Source organism: Salmo salar, chromosome 15 (assembly GCF_965601325.2).
Source record: "Salmo salar chromosome 15, fSalSal1, whole genome shotgun sequence".
In the NCBI taxonomy this organism is placed as follows: domain Eukaryota; kingdom Metazoa; phylum Chordata; class Actinopteri; order Salmoniformes; family Salmonidae; genus Salmo; species Salmo salar.
In genome coordinates, this window is record NC_138305.1 from 40,967,318 (window position 1) to 40,991,721 (window position 24,404).

The 24,404-nt window shown below is 42.3% G+C and overlaps 2 protein-coding genes across 2 annotated transcripts in view; both read right to left on the reverse strand.

Annotated features, from left to right (window-relative positions):
* LOC106571355 (rho GTPase-activating protein 18) overlaps positions 1 to 17,215 on the reverse strand; it is a 66,696-nt gene extending 49,481 nt beyond the window's left edge. Inside the window, exon 1 of the mRNA XM_014144342.3 lies at positions 16,948 to 17,215. Coding sequence (XP_013999817.1) covers positions 16,948 to 17,087 — 140 coding nt within the window. The 5' untranslated portion in view covers positions 17,088 to 17,215. The remainder of the gene's footprint in view (positions 1 to 16,947) is intronic.
* A 2,843-nt stretch (positions 17,216 to 20,058) lies between these two features.
* tmem244 (transmembrane protein 244) lies at positions 20,059 to 22,657 on the reverse strand. Its single transcript, XM_014144347.3, has 6 exons — positions 22,365 to 22,657; positions 21,877 to 21,962; positions 21,506 to 21,582; positions 21,247 to 21,372; positions 20,502 to 20,546; positions 20,059 to 20,327 (listed from the first exon to the last, which is right to left on the reverse strand). The coding sequence occupies exons 1-6, from the start codon at positions 22,467 to 22,469 to the stop codon at positions 20,230 to 20,232; spliced, it is 537 nt and encodes a 178-aa protein (XP_013999822.1). The 5' UTR covers positions 22,470 to 22,657; the 3' UTR covers positions 20,059 to 20,229.
* Between the last annotated feature and the right edge of the window lie 1,747 nt (positions 22,658 to 24,404).

Below are 24,404 nucleotides of genomic sequence, written 5' to 3' on the forward strand. Positions count from 1 at the left end.
CTCTTTAGTTTATCATGGTCGCTGGACCAGAGATAGGTCTGTTGGAGAAAAACAATGTTCGGACTTAAATACTTAAGATGAGCATACACTCGGCTACGCTTGACCACCTGGTTTATTCCTTTCACGTTCAAGCTGATAAAGCATGTGGAGCCTAGAGTATGTGAATTAGCCATAGTAATCATAGCAATCAGAAATGAATGTTAGTATAATCACATGGCCAGGGTAATGCAATTGAAATGTTTGATATTGAAATTGTTTGTTAGGAGATTAAATGTAATTTTAGCTTCCAAATGAGAGAATTGGGTTTTCATAACATTTTACATTTACATTTTTAGTCATTTAGCAGACGCTCTTATCCAGAGCGACTTACAGTAGTGAATGCATACATTTCATACATTTTTTTCCTCCGTACTGGTCCCCCATGGGAATCGAACCCACAACCCTGGCATGGCAAACACCATGCTCTACCAACTGAGCCACATGGGAAAAGGAAAGTGCCCTGCTTGATCAGTGGCCCGCCTCTGTGAATAGACAGGGGTTATAAATGATGAAACACATCCTTCTCCCTCTCCACTATATAAGCCTTTGACGAAATGATAACCACATGTTCCAGTACATGAGGTCTGCAGCCTCTACGTTAGAAGGACACACATGTCAAGTACAGAACTAAGCCAACCTCGGCGTGAGTTTGGTGGCGAATGGTATGAACTTTGAGCTTATTCACTACAGAAGTGATACTTCCTAGCCATTGAGTTAGCAGCGGCCGCTGTAGACGTGGGCTAGGAAAGGACGGACGACGGATCCAGTCTAACAACCACAGACGAAGATACCACCACGTATCCACTTTACCACCATTGACATTCTTCCGAGGACAGGAAGATCGGTTGGCCAACCCGGCCAGCATCTACGACCAATATACCGAAGCGCAGCTCAGAGTAAATATTTATTGCATTTTCCTTTTCCAAATGGGTGGTAATTTAGAATGCATAAGATAATGTATTTACGATAGCATAGCTGCTGTTTCTTTGTTCCTAAGTCTTCCCGCTCTTTCATTTAAGCCAACCCCCTTCCTTTGTGTAACAAACTAATTACATGTAATTCTGTGTGATTAGTTTAGGTATTTAGTAAATAAATAATTAAACCCAATTTTGTATTGCTGATTCAACTTGTTAGCCAGGGTTCGTGAAGATTACCAATAATTTACAACTTTCATTATGAGACTGAAAATAAGATGATTAAGATGACGGCTATCGATGTAAAATATTACAAAGTATTATAAGAGTTTATTCGGAAGATAACGGCTCTATAAACGTTCTTCCGTGGTGCCCCGACTTTCTAGTTAATTACATTTACATGATTAGCCTAATCAGGTACTATTAATTACAGAGAAAGGATTTTATAGAATAGCATGTCCTATCACTTAATCTGGCATAGCCAAAGACACGACAACAGTGATGGAAAAAAGTATTTGATCCCTTGCTGATTTTGTACGTTTGCCCACTGACAAAGAAATGATCAGTCTATAATTTTAATGGTAGATTTATTTGAACAAAAAAATCCAGAAAAACGCATGTCAAAAATGGTATAAATTGATTTGCATTATAATGAGGGAAATAAGCATTTGACCCCCTCTGAATCAGAAAGATTTCTGGCTCCCAGGTGTCTTTTATACAGGTAACGAGCTGAGATTAGGAGCACACTCTTAAAGAGAGTGCTCCTAATCTCAGTTTGTTACCTGTATAAAAGACACCTGTCCACAGAAGCAATCAATCAGATTCCAAACTCTCCACCATGGCCAAGATCAAAGAGCTCTCCAAGGATGTCAGGGACAAGATTGTAGATCTACACAAGGCTGGAATGGGCTACAAGACCATCGCCAAGCAGCTTGGTGAGAAGGTGACAACAGTTGGTGCGATTATTCGCAAATGGAAGAAACACAAAAGAACTGTCAATCTCCCTCGGCCTGGGGCTCCATGCAAGATCTCACCTCGTGGAGTTGCAATGATCATGAGAACGGTGAGGAATCAGCCCAGAACTACACGGGAGGATGATGTCAATGATCTCAAGGCAGCTGGGACCATAGTCACCAAGAAAACAATTGGAAACACACTACGCCGTGAAGGACTGAAATCCTGCAGCGCCCGCAAGGTCCCCCTGCTCAAGAAAGCACATATACATGTCCGTCTGAAGTTTGCCAATGAACATCTGAATGATTCAGAGGACAACTGGGTGAAAGTGTTGTGGTCAGATGAGACCAAAATTGAGCTCTTTGGCATCAACTCAACTTGCCGTGTTTGGAGGAGAAGGAATGCTGCCTATGACCTCAAGAACACCATCCCCACCGTCAAACATGGAGGTGGAAACATTATGCTTTGGGGGTGTTTTTCTGCTAAGGGGACAGGACAACTTCACCGCATCAAAGGGACGATGGACGGGGCCATGTACCGTCAAATCTTGGGTGAGAACCTCCTTCCCTCAGCCAGGGCATTGAAAATGGGTCGTGGATATGGGTATTCCAGCATGACAATGACCCAAAACACACGGCCAAGGCAACAAAGGAGTGGCTCAAGAAGAAGCACATTAAGGTCCTGGAGTGGCCTAGCCAGTAGAAAATCTGTGGAGGAAGCTGAAGGTTCGAGTTGCCAAACGTCAGCCTCGAAACCTTAATGACTTGGAGAAGATCTGCAAAGAGGAGTGGGACAAAATCCCTCCTGAGACGTATGCAAACCTGGTGGCCAACTACAAGAAACGTCTGACTTCTGTGATTGCCAGCAAGGGTTTTGCCACCAAGTACTAAGTCATGTTTTGCAGAGGGGTCAAATACTTATTTCCCTCATTAAAATGCAAATCATTTTATAACATTTTTGACATGCGTTTTCTGGATTCTTTTGTTGTTATTCTGTCTCGCACTGTTCAAATAAACCTACCATTAACCTCTCTGGGCTAGGTGGGACGCTCGGCAGTATATCAAATACATGTTCTCCCCACTGTACATCCACAGGTACACCTCCAATTGACTCAAATGATGTCAGTCTATCAGAAGCTTCTAAAGCCATGACATAATTTTCTGGAATTTTCCAAGCTGTTTAAAATGATAGACTGATCATTTCTTTGTCAGTGGGCAAACCTACAAAATCAGCAGGGGATCAAATACTTTTTCCCCCTCACTGTATACACACATATACATACACTCAAACACACACACACACACACACACACACACACACTACCTTTCAAAGGTTTGGGGTCACTTAGAAATGTCCTTGTTTTCCATGAAGACATACATGAAATGAGTTGCAAAATGCACAGGAAATATAGTCAAGACGTTGACAAGGTTATAAATAATGATTTTTAATTGAAGTAATAGTGTCCTTCAAACTTTGCTTTCGTCAAAGAATCCTCTATTTGCAGCAATTACAGCCTTGCAGACCTTTGGTATTCTAGTTGACAATTAGTTGAGGAAAGATGAAGAGATTTCATCCCATGCTTCCTGAAGCACCTCCCTCTAGTTGGATTGGCTTGATGGGCACTTCTTACATACCATACCGTCAAGCTGCTCCCACAACAGCTCAATAGGGTTGAGATCTGGTGACTGTGCTGGCCACTCCATTATAGACAGAATACCAGCTGACTGCTTTTGCATAGTTTGGAGCTGTGCTTTGGGTCATTGTCCTGGTGAAAGAGGAAATTGGGTCCAATTAAGCGCCGTCCACAGGGTATGGCATGGTGTTGCAAAATGGAGTGATAGCCTTCCTTCTTCAAGATCCCTTTTATCCTGTACACATCTCCCACTTTACCAGCACCCCCAGACCATCACATTGCCTCCGCCATGCTTGACAGATGGTGTCAAGCACTCCTCCAGCATCTTTTCATTTTTCTGCATCTCCCGAATGTTCTTCTTTGTGATCCTCAAACTTACATTTGTCTGTCCATAACCCTTTTTTCCAATCTTCCTCTGTCCAGTGTCTGTGTTCTTTTGCCCATCTTAATCTTTTATTTTTATTGGCCAGTCTGAGATATGGCTTTTTCTTTGCAACTCTGCCTAGAAGGCCAACATCCCAGAGTCACCTCTTCACTGTTGACTTTGAGACTGGTGTTTTGCGGGTACTATTTAATGAAGCTGCCAGTTGAGGACTTGTGAAGCGTCTGTTTCTCAATCTAGACACTCTTATGTACTTGTCCTCTGGCTCAGTTGTGCACAAGGGCCTCCCACTCCTCTTTCTATTCTGGTTAGAGCCTTCTGTGAAGGGAGAAGAACACAGCGGTGTACGAGATCTTCAGTTTCTTGGCAATTTCTTGCTTGGAATAGCCTTCATTTCTCAGAACAAGAATAGACTAACGAGTTTCAGAAGAAAGTTATTTGTTTCTGGCCATTTTGAGCCTGTAATCGAACTCACAAATGCTGATGCTCCAGATACTCAACTAGTCTAAAGAAGGACAGTTTTATTGCTTCTTTAATCAGAACAACAGTTTTCAGGTGTGCTAACATAATTGCAAAAGGGTTTTGTAATTAGCCTTTTAAAATTATAAACTTGGATTAGCTAACACAACGTGCCATTGGAACTCAGGAGTGATGGTTGCTGATAATGGGCCTCGTACGCCTATATAGATATTCCATAAAAAAATCTGCCATTTCCAGCTACAATAGTCATTTACAACATTAACAATGTCTCCACTGTATTTCTGATCAATATGATGTTATTTTAATGGACAAAAAAAATTGCTTTTCTTTCAAAAACAAGGACATTTCTAAGTAACCCCAAACCTTTGAACGGTAGTGTAGATGCGCGACAATGTATTCTTTGGCCTTGGTTGGGTCTAAGAATGTCTTCTGCTCGCCGGAGGGAGTAGTGATCTTCATTACAGCTGGGTAAAGAATGATGAATTTGGTGTCCAGACTGCGGTGTAGGAGCCCCCTCACCTCGTTGAAGACTGACCTCTTCTTCATGACTGTCGCCATGTAGTCCGGTAAATGCGAATATTCCGGCCGCCGTGGGTGATAGGAGCCGCTCCCGCTGCCTTACGGAAGACATCCTCCTCCTGAAGGTAGTGGAATTTAACTACTATGGGTCTGGGCGGCTCCTCATTCTTCGGTGCGGACTGTATGCTTCTGTGCGCACGGTCAAGGGTGGGGGCGTATTCGAGGCCTAGAATTTCCTGTAGGAGTTTAGCTATGGACAGGGTAGGCCGCATTCTGCCTACGGTCTCGAGTCCCTCTCTCACGCCGAAAATGAGACCGTTCCCCCGGCTGTCTGTTCTCGAGGTCCTCAACCTTGTTAAGTGAGTTTAACGACATCTGATGATAGCCGGTTGACTTGCTCTTCCAGTGTCACCACTTTGTAGGAGTAAATATTTGCGCCATCTTCCAGGCTATTCAGACGGGTGTCATGTCTCGCCAAGTCTGCGTTAACGGAGTCGATCTTTATGTTGACCTCGGTGTCGAGAATAGCTATTTGTGTGGATAGGTCAGCAGATAATGACTCCACCTTAGCCATTCTGTTCAGATTTAATGATAGCCGCCATTACCATGGCTAGGTCGGGGGGGATCAGAGTCCGTGTCAGGTGAGCCCAAGGCTTCAGCAGAAGCCTGCTCCTTTGTGGCCCGCGGCCATTGTTGTCTCGACATTTTACGATTAAAAGGCCAAAAATAACAGAAAAAAAAGACATTAGTAAATTGGGTTCGATTCCAAATGAAACGTTACAATATGAACACGGCGTGGGAGGTGTTCGTCAAGTATTAATAGTAAATTGTTCGCCCTGGATCGGAGCACCGAGAAAACGCCCCCCTTAAAGTTGTTTTTGACATAAATTGCTACACCACCACCCTTCTTTGGCCTATCACATCTGTAAACATTATAATCATGAAGTGCAATGGATCAACAGAGCTTTTAACCATGTTTCAGAGCACACTAAAATGTTGCGATTTGTATCCCGGACCCAAATGTCCAACATACTTTGTACATTCATGTGTATCAGCCCAAGGCCGAGCCATGTTTTAAAGTCTGCCGGAGAGTGTACAGTCTAAGGAGGGGGAAGACTAGCAGAGCAAATGGTACTAATCAGGGGAAGTAGCTCAACAGGATTTAGATTACAGATTTTAGCACCCCTAGAATTGAGAGAATTTCTGGCTGACCATGCACGGGACTGAGTAGTAATAACGGGAATTACCTGGGGGCTTGGGCTGTCAGCGACTGTGCTATGTTCAAAAAGAGCCGCTGTGCTCCATTCCCGTTTGGGTGTATTCCGTCTTCATTGAAACAATCCACTAGCTTCCAAAACCAGTCTTAATTGTCAATGAAAGCCACTTTCACTGTGGCACAGTATTCAGCCAGTTGTGCATTTGGAGGAGTCTGCTGAAGTGGTTAAACCCACCCCCTATTGAGGGTAGCAGACCCGAGATAAGTAGCTGCTTGCCTACATACTTTGCAGCTCCTATCAGGTCCATAAAGTCTTGTTTCAGGCATTCGGAGCGACCCTGTTTAATGTCATTCGAACCAACATGTATTACCAGAGAGTTAGCCTCAGGTAGCTGCTTCTGGATTATGGGAAGTATCACTAGAATGTAGTGATGTACCGAAATGACATTTTTGGACGATACCGATATCCGATATCTTCCTTGCCCCTCCCCCCCCAAAAAAATCGTACCAATGCCGATAACTGATATTTACAATTTTAGCGACCTTTTAAGCATTCTAGTACAGTTAAATAGCTAACACACACATGGATGCAGCGGTCTAAGGCACTGCATCTCAGTGCAAGAGGTGTCAATACAGTCCCTGGTTCGAATCCATGCTGTATCACATCCAACAGTGATTGAGAGTTCCATAGGACGGCGCACAATTGGCCCAGTGTCGTCCGGGTTTGGCCGGGGTAGGCCGTCATTGTAAATAAGAATTTGTTCTTAACTGACTTGCCTAGTTAAATAAAGGTTACACACACACACACACACACACACACACACACACACTGACCAAAAAGTTATTTTGTTGAAACATAATCAAAACCTATTTCTTTCACTTACTTGCTGTGCTGTTTCGTTGTTCATTTGTTTAGTCGTTTCATTCTCAACCAGGATTTCTGTTTGTCTGTGGCCTCTCTTCCTCGGTGCGCACTGTCACTGTGTCCATTTCCATCTCGTCCAGCTGTGTATGTAACATTTCACGTGAACCCTGTTTCTTGTCTGCATCGAAGAAGCGGTCCTTGTACATAGCATCGAGCATGGTGACACAGTAAAGAGAGAATGCCACCGAATCGCTTGTTCACAGCCTGTGCTGGCAGTTATGTTGAGCAGGCGTTTCAATGCCATGACAGAGGATATCACGTCTGCTGCAGGCACAGTTGATGAGCTTATTTCTCAAGTCAGTTGATCGAATGGAGCTAGCTAGTGTGTTCATGTTTCCAAGTTTCAAACATGTTCTCAAATGCCATTGAAATGGCAGCAGCGGTATGACATCCAGCATATTCACGAGCATGCAATACGACTTTCCTCAGTACAAAATCCTCGACGACCCACTGTTCTGTCAGACTCAGCATGCTCATGGGGCTGATATCGCTGGTCCAAATGTCAGTCGTGAAGCTAATAGCAGTGATGCTATCACTGTGTAACTCCGGTAGGGCAACATCTGAAAAAATAGCGCACTTGGTAGTGTGTACCGGTACTCGACCAGTCGTCGAAAGCCAACATCACCCACAGCAGAGAACGGTTGATTGTCAAGTGCAATGAATTCCATTGTCTTGGCGTTAATGGATTTTGCCTTTGAGTTGTCTCGCTGAAATGTTCTTACTCTTTCAAATGACTGCTCGACTTGCTGACTGCTCGATCCACACAGCAGACATTGTAGGCTAGGTTAGGAATTCTGTGTTGCACGTGTAGCGCAAAAAAAATACGTTATATAGGTATGCACGTCAACTTTGACATCGGTTTTACACATCGGCATTAAACTAGACATCGGGCCGATGTCGGCATTTTTAGCTAATATCGGCCGATTCCGATATGTTCACCGATATATCGTGCATCCCTACTAGAATGTCATGGATTTTCACTACAGGAAATTGCAGTGTTCTGGTATTCTCTATAGACACACAGTGGAGGTGTCATAATACCCATAAAACCTAGAGGTTTCTCTAGGACAAAGCGACTTTTATAAATATATTTGGCTCTATTCGAAAATGCTAATTAGCATCAAAGTAGACATCATGCAAGACTTCAAATCCCTGCAAGCTCCTGCACGTCATCTCTAGCTGACACCTTCGCTAACAGGTATTGTGTACATTTTAAACTTGCACAAGACAGTTCACAGAATTGTCCATTTAAAAATGTAGCCAATTTGTTAATTTCTACATTTAGCTAATAAAGAGTTAATCCAGAGATTCTTACCTTTGCCTTGATTTGGCAGTCTCGTCCAGATCATCATGGCATTTTTAGTTCTTTATGATAGCCATATTAGCAGCTAATTAGCATTTAATTTAGGGGGGTTAAATACAAGCATATATATTGATAAAATGAATCTTGTCCTAGAGAGATTTACCCGGTTATCAAAACGTCACGCCAGGGTAAGCCTACACAGAACACTACCCTTATTGTAAGTGTTTTTAAAAACCCATATGGGAAAAATTTATGGAAAAACTATTGGAACCATTTCCCTGTTTGACGGCAAGGTTTTATGGGTATGAGTCATACTGTGGTAATCTATAGAAACATGTCTTACCAGCTACCTACAGGTGGCTGCACGTTGCTAGACCATGTCTACGCAAACATCCGTGACGCGTACAAAGCCGCCCCCTGCCCCCACTTTGGCCAACCAGATCATGTATCTCTGTTCCTACTCCTCGCCTACAAGCAGCAACTCAAGAGGGAGCCACCAACACAGAGAATAGTGAGGCACTGAACAGAGGAGGCAGACTCAATGATGCAGGACTGTTTTGAGAATACTGATAGGAATATGTTCAAAGATTCATCCAACCAGGACTCATCCATCAACATTGAGGAATATACATTGTCAGTCACAGGCTTCATTAGGAAATGTGTTGATGTTGTACCCACAATAACAATCCGGACATAATGTGCCGCAACCAAAAACCTTGGATAAACAGAGAAATCCGTACATTGCTGGAGCCTGTACTGTGGCATTCAATGTCAGCAGAACGAACACTAGATACTTGGTGGCTTGTGACACATACAAGCCAAGCAGGTACAAGCTACGCCCCAAAAATATTATGGATGCAAAAAGACAATACAAACTCAAAATTGAATCGATGTTCGACAACTCAGACTCGGAACGCATGTGCCGAGGACTACAGGCTATCACGAACTACAAAGGCAAATCTAGCTGTGTGGTGCCCATCGAAGCATCCCTCCCAGAAGAGCTTAACACATTCTATGCTCGCATCCAAGCAGATAATAACGAGCCCTCCAGAAAGGCTCTCACTGCTCCGGATGACCAGGTGCATTCGCTCTCTGAGGCGGACGTGAGGAAAACTCTCAAAAGAGTGAATACTCACAAAGCCACCGGCCCAGGTGGCATCTCTGGCCACGTCCTCAGAGTGTGCGGTGACCAGCTGGTGGGTGTCTTCTCTGATATCTTCAACCTGCCCCCAGGCTGTAGTCCCCACTTGGGTCAAGAAGACCACCATCGTCCCAGTGCCCCAAAAAAACTAAGGTGACACCCCAAATGACTATCGCCCCGCTGCACTCACCCCTGTCATCATGAAGTGTGTCGAGAGGCTGGTCATGGCCCACATCAAGGACAGCATGCCAGGCACACTGGACACACTCCAATTTTCCTACTGCTCCAACCGATCCACGGAAGATGCCATTTCAATCGCTATTTACACGGCCCTAACACATCTTGACAAGAGGAACACCTATGTGAGAATGCTGTTCATTGACTACGGTTCAACACTGTTGTTCCCTCCAAGCTCAGAGCCCTGGGTATGGACACTAGAGGTGTGCCGGTCAGCGGTTTGTTCACCTGCAGCCGCCCGCAATTGCTAATAACTCTTCCGCTACTGGCCAGTGATAAAGTGAAAATCTGAGGCCCGAACCTGACCCTAACCCGCAAATATAGAAAATGTGCTGAAGGCTACAGTCAGAACAGCTGAAATATTTTTTTGATAGAAGGTGCCTGTTTTTTTTGCTAGATTTAGATATGTTTCTGCTTATAATTTTCTATGTTTTGGTAGGCTATTTGTTAGTCAACTTTTTTAAATAATTAGATACATGCAGGTTCTCTTATGTCATTATATGTTGCCCCAGAAAACTAAATAAACCCTTGCTTACCAGAATGTCATAAATCAATAAAATGATTTCTTTAATCTAGTCTCCAGAGGGTGGTGTGGTCTGCCCAACGCATCACCTGCAGCAAACTACCTGCCCTCCAGGACACCGATGTCACAGGAAGGCCAAGAAGATTATCAAGGACAACAAAACACCCGAGCCACTGCCTGTTCACCCCGCTACCATGAGTAAGGCAAAGTCAGTACAGGTGCATCAAAGCTGGGACTGAGAGACTGAAAAACAGCTTCTATCTCAAGGCCATCAGATTGTTAATAGCCATCACTAGGCGACTTCCACACGGTTACGTAACCCTGCACCCTAGAGGCTGCTTCCCCATATACATAGACTTGAAATCACTAGTCACTTCAATAATGTTTACATATTTTTGCTTTACTCACCTCATATGTATATACTGTATTCGATTCTACTGTATTTAGTCTACGCCACTCCGACATTGCTCATCATAATATTTATTTATTTATACATTCCTTAATTCCATTCTTTTACTTTTAAATTGTGTGTATTATGTGTATTGTGAATTGTTAGATATTACTGCACTATTGGAGCTAGAAACACAAACATTTCTCTACAACCGCAATAATCTGCTAAACATGTGTATGTGACAAATAAAATGTGATTTGATTTAGTCGACATCTGTAAAGTTCACTCAGTCATCTCTGCTTCTTTCGTGGTGCAAAGATGTTTAGGGACCGGGGAGAAAATGCAATAACACCAAATCTTTCCCAAACATTACTTCTCTGCCCCTCCATTCTCTTTATTTTCAACTCTCCATTTCACAGCTTTTCTCTTATTGAATTAAATTATGACATTGTCCCTTGGATCGACGTTACCTTTTTCTGCCCATTTCCAAAAGCTTTTGGCGATTGGCATGTAGGCTATTTGGCACGCATACAGTTAAACCCTAAAGCTTAGGCTAACGCACTAATGCCAGATAGCCTAAAATAATGAAAGAAAATCCTCAATGTAGCCTATAGATATAAAATTGCACAAGAAATATACATTTATGCAATTGTTCTCTCTTTATTCAACCCGCCATGAGTCAACGCGCGCATCACTACTGGACGACACTACCCTCTGCAACTGGATCCTGGACTTCCTGACAGGCAGACCACAGGTTGTAAGGATTGGCAACAACACCTCCTCCATACTGACTCTTAACACAGGAGTCCCCACAGGGGTGAGTCCTAAGCCTTCTGCTGTACACCATGACAACTGCATGGTTTTGCATGACAACAACTCAATGACGTTTGCTGATGACATCACGGTTGTAGGCCTGATAACCAACAACGACGAGTCAGCCTATAGGGAGGAGATAAGTGAATTGGCATTGTGTTGCCAGGACAAAAACCTCTCCGTCCACATCAGTAAAATAATAATGGCACCAGAGGGGATGGCTTGCATTTTACGGGCTCCTAACCAACTGTGCTATTTTGTTGTTTTTTTTCACGTCGTTTGTAACTTATTTTGTACATAATGTTGCTGCTATGACTGAAATGAGCTTCTGGACATAAGAACAACGATAACTCACCGCAAACTGGACAAAGATGATTTTTTCTGAAACGAGTCTGACGCGAAGGATATACTGCTTTCTCGAGACCAGGCCCAAACCCCCATCATTTGCGTGAAGAAAAGACAGAGAAAAGGGAGCAGGCGAGTGAGTAAACCTCCACCATCATCCGTACTATTGGCCAACATGCAATCACTGGAAAATAAAACGGATGATCTACAATTAAGACTATCCTAACCAATGGGACATTAAAAACTGTAATATCTTATGTTTCACTGAGTCGTGGCTGAATGACGGCATGGATACTAAAGAGCTGGCTGGGTATTCCATGCATTGGTAGGACAGAGAAGCTATGTCTAGTAAGACAAGGGGTGGGGGTATGTGTCTATTTGTAAATAACAGCTGGTGCGCGATTTCTAATATTAAAGAAGTCTCGAGGTATTGCTCGCCTGAGATAGTGTGGTCTACAGCTTATCATGAGGTACTCTACCTACCAAGAGAGTTTTCATCTATATTATTCGTAGCCGTCTATTTACCACCACAAACCAATGCTGGCACTAAGACAGCACTCAACGAGCTGTATAAGGCCATACGCAAAGAAGAAAATGCTCATCCAGAAGCGGCACTCCTAGTGGCCAGGGACTTTAATGCAGGCAAACTTAAATCCTCTATCAAACTTAAATCCTCGAATTGCCACGCTCAATGCGGAAGTGGTCAGATGACACGGATGCTACGCTACAAGACTGTTTTGCTAGCACAGACTGGAATATGTTCCAGGATTCATCCAATGACATTGAGGAGTATACCACCTCAGTCACCGGCTTCATCAATAAGAGCATCGACGACATCATCCCCACAGTGACCGTACTTACATTTCCCAACCAGAAGCCATGGATTACAGGGAACATACAGGGAACATCTACCCACTTACTGTTGGGTAGACACTGACTGAGGTCTGATACCAACAGGCTCAGACACAGTTTCTATCTACAAGCCATCAGACTGCTGAACACTTGAACTGGACTGACCCTTTGCACTGACTCTCCACACTTTAGCACACATATACACACACACATCACAATTGCTGCTGCCAGAATCATATTTACTATTGCTAATACTGCACAATTTAAAGGTTTGATGCAGCCGTTTTTATCTCAATATCAAATCATTTCTGGGTAACAATTAAGTACATTACTGTGATTTAAAAATAATAAGTAATGGTAAAAAAAATTGCTTCTTAGCAAAGAGCAATTTATCAAGCAAGAATTTTGTTAGGACTGTCTGGGAGTGGTGTAAGTGGGGAAGTGAAAATGAAAACTAGCTGTTATTGGCAGAGAGGTTTAAAACTCTCTTTTTTATTAGTGATGTCAGCAGGCAGGCTAAAACTCCATCCCAGCAAAACAGCTCTTACACTAAAATCGCCATAATTTTTATAATCCCAGTATTATTCCAACCTCTTAGAGTGGAAATACACTGCTCAAAAAAATAAAGGGAACACTAAAATAACACATCCTAGATCTGAATGAATGAAATAATCTTAATAAATACTTTTTTCTTTACATAGTTGAATGTGCTGACAACAAAATCACACAAAAATAATCAATGGAAATCCAATTTATCAACCCATGGAGGTCTGGATTTGGAGTCACACTCAAAATTAAAGTGGAAAACCACACTACAGACTGATCCAACTTTGATGTAATGTCCTTAAAACAAGTCAAAATGAGGCTCAGTAGTGTGTGTGGCCTCCACGTGCCTGTATGACCTCCCTACAACGCCTGGGTATGCTCCTGATGAGGTGGCAGATGGTCTCCTGAGGGATCTCCTCCCAGACCTGGACTAAAGCATCTGCCAACTCCTGGACAGTCTGTGGTGCAACGTGGCGTTGGTGGATGGAGCGAGACATGATGTCCCAGATGTGCTCAATTGGATTCAGGTCTGGGGAACGGGCGGGCCAGTCCATAGCATCAATGCCTTCCTCTTGCAGGAACTGCTGACACACTCCAGCCACATGAGGTCTAGCATTGTCTTGCATTAGGAGGAACCCAGGGCCAACCGCACCAGCATATGGTCTCACAAGGGGTCTGAGGATCTCATCTCGGTACCTAATGGCAGTCAGGCTACCTCTGGCGAGCCCATGGAGGGCTGTGCGGCCCCCCAAAGAAATGCCACCCCACACCATGACTGACCCACCGCCAAACCGGTCATGCTGGAGGATGTTGCAGGCAGCAGAACGTTCTCCACGGCGTCTCCAGACTCTGTCACGTCTGTCACATGTGCTCAGTGTGAACCTGCTTCATCTGTGGAGAGCACAGGGCGCCAGTGGCGAATTTGCCAATCTTGGTGTTCTCTGGCTAATGCCAAACGTCCTGCACGGTGTTGGGCTGTAAGCACAACCCCCACCTGTGGACGTCGGGCCCTCATACCACCCTCATGGAGTCTGTTTCTGACTGTTTGAGCAGACACATGCACATTTGTGGCCTGCTGGAGGTCATTTTGCAGAGCTCTGGCAGTGCTCCTCCTGCTCCTCCTTGCACAAAGGCAGAGGTAGCGGTCCTGCTGCTGGGTTGTTGCCCTCCTACACGTCTCCTGATATACTGGCCTGTCTCCTGGCAGCACCTTCATGCTCTGGACACTACGCTGACAGACACAGCAAACCTTCTTGCCACAGCTCGCATTGATGTGCCATCCTGGATGAGCTGCACTACCTGAGCCACTTGTGTGGGTTGTAGACTCCGTCTCATGCTACCACTAGAGTGAAAGCACCGCCAGCATTCAAAAGTGACCAAAACATCAGCCAGGAAGCATAGGAACTGAGAAGTGGTCTGTGGTCCCCACCTGCAGAACCACTCCTTTATTGGGGGTGTCTTGCTAATTGCCTATAATTTCCACCTGTTGTCTATTCCATTTGCACAACAGCATGTGAAATTTATTGTCAATCAGTGTTGCTTCCTAAGTGGACAGTTTGATTTCACAGAAGTGTGATTGACTTGGAGTTACATTGTGTTGTTTAAGTGTTCCCTTTATTTTTTTGAGCAGTGTATAAACCCAGGAAATCACATTTTTGATTGCACTGGGCCTGTAAACACTTGTCCCCCCAATCTCCCCATTCTTTGACACGTGTAAATATTGTTCTATAAAGTGTGCTTTCGTGTATTATTCTTATGCTTAAATGCTTATTCTATTCTACTGAGCCATTATGTTCGTATTCTTATATTTTATTAGTTCTTATTGTTATTGCATTGTTGAGAATGAACCTGCAAGTATGCATTTCATTGGATGGTGTTTACCATGTGCATATGACAAATAAAAAACATTTCCCACGTCCCCACGAGGACAGAGGTTATTTTGAGCTTAGGGGTTAGGTTTAGGGTTAGAATTAGGGTTAGAGGGGCCTCCCGAGTGGCGCAGTGGTCTAAGGCACTGCATCGCAGTGCTACCTGTGCCACTAGAGACTTTGCTTTCGAGTCCAGGCTCTTTCGCAGCCAGCTACGACTGGGAGACCCATGGGGCAGCACACAATTGGCCCAGCGTCGTCCGGGTAAGGGGAGGGTTTGGCCAGCAGGGACGTCCTTGTCCCATCGCACACTAGCGCCTCCTGTGGAGGGCCAGGCGTAGTGCACACTGACACGGTTGCCAGGTGTACGGTGTTTCCTCTGACACATTAATGCAGCTGGCTTCTGGGTTAAGTGGGCATTGTGTCAAGAAGCAGTGTGGCTTGGTTGGGTTTCGGAGGATGCACGGCTCTTGACCTTTGCCTCTCCTGAGTCCGTATGGGAGTTGCAGCGATGAGACAAGACTGTAACTACCACGAAATTGGGGAGAAAAATGGCAAAAAAATTTTGGGTTAGGTTTAGGTTTGTGTGTGTATGTCCTCCGTAGGCTATGCGTGGAGTTTGATATTGTCATTTAAACATTTGCAGAAAAAACAATGTTTGTGTAACAAAAAATTATACATACTGAACAAAAATATAAACGCAACATGTAAAGTGTTGGTCCGATTTTTCATGAGCTGAAATAAAAAATCCCAGAAATGTTCCATGCGCACAAAATCTTACTTCTCTCAAATTGTGCACACAAATTTGTTTACATCCCTGTTAGTGAGCATTTCTCTTTTGCCAAGGTAATCCATCCACCTGACAGGTGTGGTATATTAAGAAGCTGATTAAACAACATGATCATTACACAGGTGAACCTTGTGCTGGGGACAATAAAAGGCACTCTAAAATGTGCAGTTTTGTCACACAACACAATGCCATTGTTATCTGAAGTTTTGAGAGAGCTTGCAATTGGCATGCTGACTGCAGGAATGTCCACCAGAGCTGCAGAGAATGTAATGTTAATTTCTCTACCATAAGCTGCCTCCAACATCGTTTTAGATAATTTGGCAGTATGTCCAGCTCACAACCGCAGACCACGTGTCACCACGCCAGCCCAGGACCTCCACATCTGGCTTCTTCACCTGCGGGATCATCTGCGACCAGCCACCCGGAGTATTTCTATCTGTAATAAAGCCCTATACTGAGAGGAAACTAATTCTGATTGGCTGGGCCTGGCTCCCCAGTGGGTGGGTCTTTCTCCCAAGTGGGTGGGCCTCTGCCCTTCAAGGCCCACCCATAGCTGTGCCCCTGCCAAGTCATGTGAAATCCTAGATTAGGGCCTAATGAATTTATTTCAATTAACTGATTTCCTTATTTGAACTGTAACTCAGTAAAATCGTTGAAATTGTTTCATATTGCGTTTATATTTGTGTTCAGTATATATTCTGTAAGGGCTTGCTCTAAAGTTTTCTGTAGTCTAATAAAAAAAGTGGGGTTATGGACAGTCGAATTTTGGCATAATTACTTGGTATTTATACTGCTTGCCTTGTCATACACTCGGGTGTATCGTCACTGCTTTTTTAGTCTATGAACTCATTCGATTTCAAATATCCATCATAGAAAACAATGTATCAACACATGGAAAAGTCAGCGGTGGCTTGAAGGCTACTGAGTGTTCTGTTAGAGGTCAGATTACAAGCCGGACAACTGGTAGCCATAGCTGACTAAAAAGAGAAGATGTTAGGCAACTGCACCTCTCGTTACTATTCAAGCGGCAATGTTACATACTGTACGCTATGTTCAATAAAAGACTATCCGCTCACCTCAACGATGAAGACTCGGTCTCTTCGGCATTATTGACACCCGAGGCGGGAGGTAAAACTTCACTATTGCTAAAATACCCGGTCAAGATTACTCCCTTGGCGTCCTGCTGGCGATTCGTGTTGCGCGACTCATGCTGCATTATTGTTGCAGTTCGCAGGTAACTTAGAATGTACACAGCTCTAGGGGTAGTAACGCTGTGTGTGAGAGGGGAGCTGTTTCAATGAGCTCACTCACTGCCTATAACATGGATAATCAACAGCTGCCTGAAAGCACCGCCCAGAATGCCGCTGAGTCGTGTAATTTGGGCTGAGCCACTCCTATGAGCCTATGAAAGATCACTTTTTTTCTTGTCCCAGCCTTCTATCTTATCTACTTACTTTATATGGTCCACCAGCAATTGGCCCCAGCACTACTAATATCCTACCTGGGGCATTCATTTGTCAAGTAACAGGGCACTGACCTGAAAACAGCACAATCATGTTTTACTGCTCTAATATTCCAAGTTACTGTATGTTATATCTCATCCTTGGCCTACATAGATATTAATCATGATTCATGATGCATTAGAATGCTATATAATGAAGTATTCCCTTTCATTCCACCTGTACTTTGTGAATTGGAATTCACCATTCTGATCCTGATATTGATCTGAGGTCCTCTGTGACTATTGCCTAGTGTTATGGATTCATGGCTTTTAAGCCTGCATTATCTTGCTCTTATAGCTGTGTAATAATGCTGTAATAACTGCAGTACAACAGTTATTTAATTTGTGTATTTTGTGTTATTTATTTAAATGTCCATATCCCCAATTAGAATATCTTAATTAAGGAACTATGTGGGGGCTCTTGTGTGTGCCAGAAGAAAAAGGCATTATGTATTATAAAAAGGCATTAGGCATTATACACTTACAAACTGTTACATTCTGTTCCAATCAATTAGTAAATATGTATTAGCCTGGCAGGCTGAATCGGAAGACCTTTCTCCTGGTTTGATAAGTTATCAGACCAGCTCCAACACGCCTCATAGGTTTGACATCTGAGCAGCATTGGCCATTACAATAAAGTCCTCCCATAATACAGTAAGTTAGTGGGCTACCTCTATACTGCCATCTGGTGCTCGGTTACAACATGTTCTGTGTCTGTTGGGTGCAGCAGAGGAAATCCCTTTGTTTTCAAATCACTGGTAATGATGCTCAAAAACGATCTGGGTTCATTGCTGCGATAACGGCTATCAGTGGGAGTGAATAGAACAAAATGTGGGCAGTATTAATCGCAATTGAATACTTAATAGCTACTAAACTAAGCAAACTAACTTAAAATAATATCACAGTAGGTTAAATGAAGTGTTACTGTTGGTATTGAATTTTACATGGTAATGACTGTGTATACCTCTGGTACCAGTCATCATACATGGACTGTTTGGCTAGGACTGGTCAGGCAGTTGACCTTTCGGATTACGAATTATGCCATGTATTTTGTGCTTATCGTGGCTTCATAGTCATAGTCAGATTAGAAAATGGATCTCCTGGTAAGTCTACTGCTAAATCTACTGCTGGTAAAGAGGTCTGTCCATTATAACGCGTTGCTCTGCTTTCTTGACATCTAAGTCAAGCAGACAGGCCTAGTTTTGGTCCTACAGGCCCTAGTTTTGTCGCATCTGGACTACTGCCCAGTTATGTGGTCAGGTGCGGCAATGACGGACATAGGCAAATTGCAGTTCTTCCAGGACAGAGCAGCACGTATTGCACTGTGATGTACACAGAGGGCGAATGTCAATAACATGCATTTCAATCTCTCCTGGCACATGTAGTGAGTGCTATGTACTGTGTATTATGTATATTATGTATTTTATTTGTTATGTTTTGATTCCTGTTTGGACCCCAGGAAGACTATCCGCTGCCTCAGCAGCAGCTAACCTGGGATCCTAATAAGTACTACTAATACTACTATTACTCTGATCAAGTGTTTGAAATACAAGTAGGCATATAACAAAACCTTGTGTCAATTCACTAAACAGAAACATTTATGGTCTTGGCATGTTACTTAAGACTTTAACCCTTATATACATTTTATATTAGATTAATAACGCCCTATCTCAATCCATCTGGAAAGGTGTGGACACTATGATCTGAGCAAAGCTCTTACCAAGGTGAAATCTACACCCGCAGGTACAAGAATGGAGTGAAACTAGTTGGTGTGGCAGGTAGCCTAGGGGTTAAGAGCATTGAGCCAATAATCAAAAGGATGCTGGTTCAAATCCCTCTAGGTGAAAAATCTGCCTGTGTCTTTCATTTAACCCTAATTGCTCATGGATAAGAGTGACTGCTAAATTACTAACATTTAGCAGATCAACCATATTATGGGTAGATATACTTCCTGTTGTAGCTTTTCAATTCTTTTAGTTGACTTCCAGTCTTTGATTTACTTCACTGTCTGGGGTGTGTCTGTGTAAATGTGGGGTCACTGGGATTACAACTGTGACTAGGGTCAGTATTGCAGACTGTAATGATCAGCAGACTGACCCGTTCAAGAGGTGGATGTGCGCTTCAGTACTAAAATGACACCACTCAAAATAGTAAGGAGGAGCGACTGACTGACTGCTCGCTACTGCCTCAGTAATTCTAAGCATGCTTAATCCCAAGGGCTTTAACAGACAACAGATGCTCAGGCTTAATAACAATCACCACTGTGCTATCCCTAAGGTTCCTTAGTGTTTTAATTAGGTAATGTGTTATAAGACACTAATACCACTTTGTTTTAACCCTAATTGCTCCTGTAAGTTGCTCTGGATAAGAGTGTCTGCTAAATTACTAAAATGTCAATGTAATAACACTTTGTTGCAGTAATAATACAGTAATAACACTTTGTTAAAGTAATAGCACAGTAATAACACTTTGTTACAGTAATAACACAATAATAACACTTTGTTACAGTAATAACACTTTGTTACAGTAATAACACAGTAATAACACTTTGTTACAGTAGTATCACTTTGTTAATAACACAGCAATAACACTTGTGTTTATTTCATCTCTAAAAAGAGTAAATGATTCCTTATTATTTCCAATGGCATGGAGGAGGATATGAACAAGATACACAAAAACAAGAACATTGTTGGCAAGAAGTGTTTAATATTCTCAACAATTCCTTCCAAACAACCTTTAATTGCAAAATATAATGTGTGGATTTACAGAGTACCAAAGTTGTGTAGTACAAAAAAACTGAATATAAAAAAATATTTGATCCTCCATCATTTTGTAGAAGAAAAGCTAAATGTTTTTCTTAGAAATTTTGGAGCTCATCCGGATACACAAAATTATTCCTGAAAAGCTTGTATGCTACAAGTTGGCCTCCAAAAATCATCATCACCAATCCAGAACCTGTGACACAAGTGGATTTAAAGGATAGACCTATTTGAATGCATCAAGTATTGAATCACTTGCAAAATAAATGTAGAACGACTAATTAATGTGATGATCAAAATACTGTGTATATAACAACAAATCATGTTTTTATTGGCTCCAAATTGCCTGATATCAAGTATGATTCCTTACCAAGGGCAATCCAATAATGTTTTGTTGACGGGAAATCAGACATAACTGGATGAAAGAAACAGACAGGATAGTAATTGAATATGACACATATTCAACCATATCAAATACACTAATACATCAAATCAAGCTTTCTGTCAGCTTGTGAAACTGTATGATCATGATGTTCTTCTGACAAGCCTGTTTATACAAAAGTGGCCTTACAACCTTGCATAACATAACCTACAGTAGATTGAAATCCCAGCAAATCAATGATAGGATTAACATTGACATTGTTTGTTATTTTAATCTAATTCATTAGCAGATACTGAAACTGGTACTAAAACATCTACTAAAAAGTGTGTCTTAGGTGGGAAGTAGATTCATGTGGAGTCATTGATGTGTTTGCTATTATCAAACCTGGCTTTACTGTAGAGCACATGCAGCACCAGACAGACAGACGCCATCACACTATAGGACTGGTTGCTATACAGTAGCGACATTAATTGATGTTAACCAATAGAAAGAGGGACTCTTGAAGCATGGTGCTTGACACAGATTTAAACACAAAGTAAACAGCTGCATATACACAAGGCAGTGATTAGACCATATGTACATACTTGTAATAACCTTTCGACTAAAGAGTAAATATGCCAAATACAAGTCGTTGATAGTTTGAGTGATATCAGGTTTGTTCAGAAAAGCATACATTTATGAAACCTTGGACAATGAGATTCTTGTCCCCTTGCCTCATTCTCTTGCTGCTTACCTGCTACCGTCAGAACGATGTGGATTAGTGTGACTGTGATGGCGTAGTCCCACACCCACTCCTCGACAATCCACGCAAATATCAGGCCTCCCAAAAGATAGGTCAGCTCCATGGAGATCACTGTCACTATGCAGGAAATACAAACTACACACCTCAGCCAACATGCTTACCAACATGAACACACAGAATTCAAGGTAGTAAAAAGTGATGTTGCTAACTACTGAATAACAAGAATAAAGCGAGTCTTCGATCAACTCACCTAGGTATTTTGGACTTTGCCATGATGGCTGTGTTGTGTAGTCAAAGGGTGCTAAAAGGCTGTCAACCTCATGTACCCTGCAGAGATGATGAATAATGAGAAACTTGGGTCATAAATGGTATATTTGCTGTTAACTGTAGTTACAGTAAATGTGTGAGGTTGCACTGGAGACATATTGTGATGCTTTTTGGCAGAAACCAGAATGAGGGTTCCATGCAGACACTGTGCATTTTTTTGTGGGTAGTTTCTGTGTTCATGAGACAGGAAGTACACGTCAATCATGTACCACAACATATGACAATGAAACTATATGAAAGACAGGATATACTTCATTTTAATATTGTGGAAAAGATGTATTATTTTAGACTCACCTGAGAATACCAATGCAGAGACTGACCACTATGTAGTAAACAGCATAGAAGGATATTATGCACATCAGCAAGTTCTGGAGAACAATCTGTAATACATAACATCACATCAGACTTCGTCACACAAGACCCTCAAAATGTCAGATGGTCATTCTTAATAAAACCTCAAATATGATCCATAATAATATGGATTCATTTGATCATTGCTGTTGCCACAAATCTACAAAAAAGGAAGGCCATTTAGAAAGTTTCGGACTGAAATACTTACATAAACTGAACTCAGATAGGTTCAGTCATTTCAATGAAAGGTATTAGAATTCTATACCAAATGCTCTAACTTGAATAGTGAGCTGTGTTGCCAAAACTACAGAAGCACATGACCTATGTACACAGTGCCACACTAAGTAGACACTGGTAAACATGTACACCTCCTGTAGTTCTCTACTACTACATTTCCTGTGGTATCCAAAACTGAAGTCCAAGGTCTTTACCCATGTTTCACTGATGTTGGTCTTGATCTTGACTGATGTTGGTCCATAGCGCTTCAGAGTAGACCCACAATACCCACAACACCTGCAACAGTAGTCCAACAACATGAATAGCCGCCTTTTCTTTTATCAGTGGAGACGCTAGAAGGCCGCCTACAGTAGAGCAAACACACCAGGGGATGAGGGCTGGTCTTAATGGTTAATGGGATTACACACACGCAAAAAGCTTCCTGTCTCAATCCAGGCTGGATAAAGCACGCCCCAAGGCCCAGGCCACTTCTACAGCATCACCAACACACAGTGGCTAGAAATACACCTGAGTGGGGTGACAACCAACCTCTCTTCACATCACTGTGATGTCACTGCATACATATTCACTGGACGGTATAATTTTTTAAGCTATTAATGTGTGGTGTAGGCCTGTTGGGGTGTATATACTGTAACAGCTGCTGGAGCACCAGGAGGCAAGCCAGACATGACTCTGAGTAAATTAAATGTAAATAGGTCACACACTTCTTTAGAAGAGTGGAATTCTCTGCTTCTCTGGCTAGTTGATCTACAGTATACTGCACAGCAAATTGGCCAGTGTTACCTAGTGTAGATTTTTCAGTGTAACTTTTCTATGGTTGATTCAGGAGTGAAGTTAACTCTGTAAGTGTTAATTTAACACTCATTGGTGTAAAATAACCAGAGTGTTGACATTAATAATCAGAGTTGAGCTCTATTGCAGGTTGGTTTTTAGAACAGTTTGATTCAATATCTATGCTTTTCATGTATAGTGATTGATTTATTAATCTTATGCTACTCAAATATAAAATGTAAAAAAAATAAACTAATCCAATCTGTTACTTGGACTTATTACACCAGTTACTGAAATGGTTGTTCTAGTTTAGATGCTTTAGGTAGTCTCATATTTTAGTCTTCCCAATCCAGGCAGTCATTCTGAATACAGGTTGCAGGTGAATACACATTCCAAATGTTGGATATTCACAGTCTAGCTGTATTCCAATAGGAATTACAGATCACTTTGCAAGCCAGCATGAGTTTCAGGTCACTGTATTAGGTTACAACTAGGCCCTCAAAATAAGGCATTATGAAATATTTATTGTATTGTCTTAAATAATTACAATTTAATGATAACATATTAGTTTAGGATCTCACTTGGTGAAGTCCATAAGACTGAAAATGAATGAATGCAACAACCATGTCACTGTCACTAACAAATACAGTCATGGGTTGTAACTTTACAATTCACTCAATAGGAAAGGCACACTGGGAAATATGCCAATAAGACTTTACACTTAGCAATGTGTTAATTTAACACTGAGAAGTGTGGACTGTATAGACACTGGAACAATGTTAAATGTAACACTCTACAGTGTTGATTTAACACTGGAGAATCTGCTGTGTGTGTGTGTGTGTGTGTGTGTGTGTGTGTGTGTGTGTGTGTGTGTGTGTGTGTGTGTGTGTGTGTGTGTGTGTGTGTGTGTGTGTGTGTGTGTGTGTGTGTGTGTGTGTGTGTGTGTGTGTGTGTGTGTGTGTGTGTGTGTGCTACTACATGTGATCTCTGTAAAACTGGACATATTCTTGAATGTTTAGAGTTGAGACATTGAACAGGCTCCTGCTACACAGTTGTTAAAACCATGACAGAACTTTGAGGGAAAGCAAACAAGTCCTAAGCACTTAAATCATTATCCCAGTCATAAACCCAGTCTTCAGTATGTCTTTTGACAATCACCCTCAGCACAGCATCATCAGCACAGCCTCATTTGAGCTTCTTTTTTTTTTAGCGAATTAGTGACACTGTAACTCACTAATCACTAATGTTCTATACAGTGAGTGGATTGTGCGGTGACGCCAATCATGCATTAGAGAAGAGACAGATCACCAACACAAAGCATGTCTTCAGTTAAATACTCAGTCATATGCAAGAAAGGGCTCCCAAGGAAATCTTTGCCCGCATGCCATTCCAATATGCACATTCCATGAATTGAAATTGAGCTCCATAAGTAACAAATGAAATGTACACTATGGTGATATGCA

What these genes read in the sequence shown, in the direction of transcription:
- tmem244 (XM_014144347.3), bottom strand. Translation starts at nt 22,469, where the DNA reads ATGTTGTTGGACTACTGTTGCAGGTGTTGTGGGTATTGTGGGTCTACT. An exon ending in CCAACATCAGTGAAACATGG is followed by an intron (nt 21,963 to 22,364) that starts GTAAAGACCTTG and finishes TATGTATTACAG; the next exon opens with ATTGTTCTCCAGAACTTGCT. An exon ending in CATCGTTCTGACGGTAGCAG is followed by an intron (nt 20,547 to 21,246) that starts GTAAGCAGCAAG and finishes TCTTTCATCCAG; the next exon opens with TTATGTCTGATTTCCCGTCA.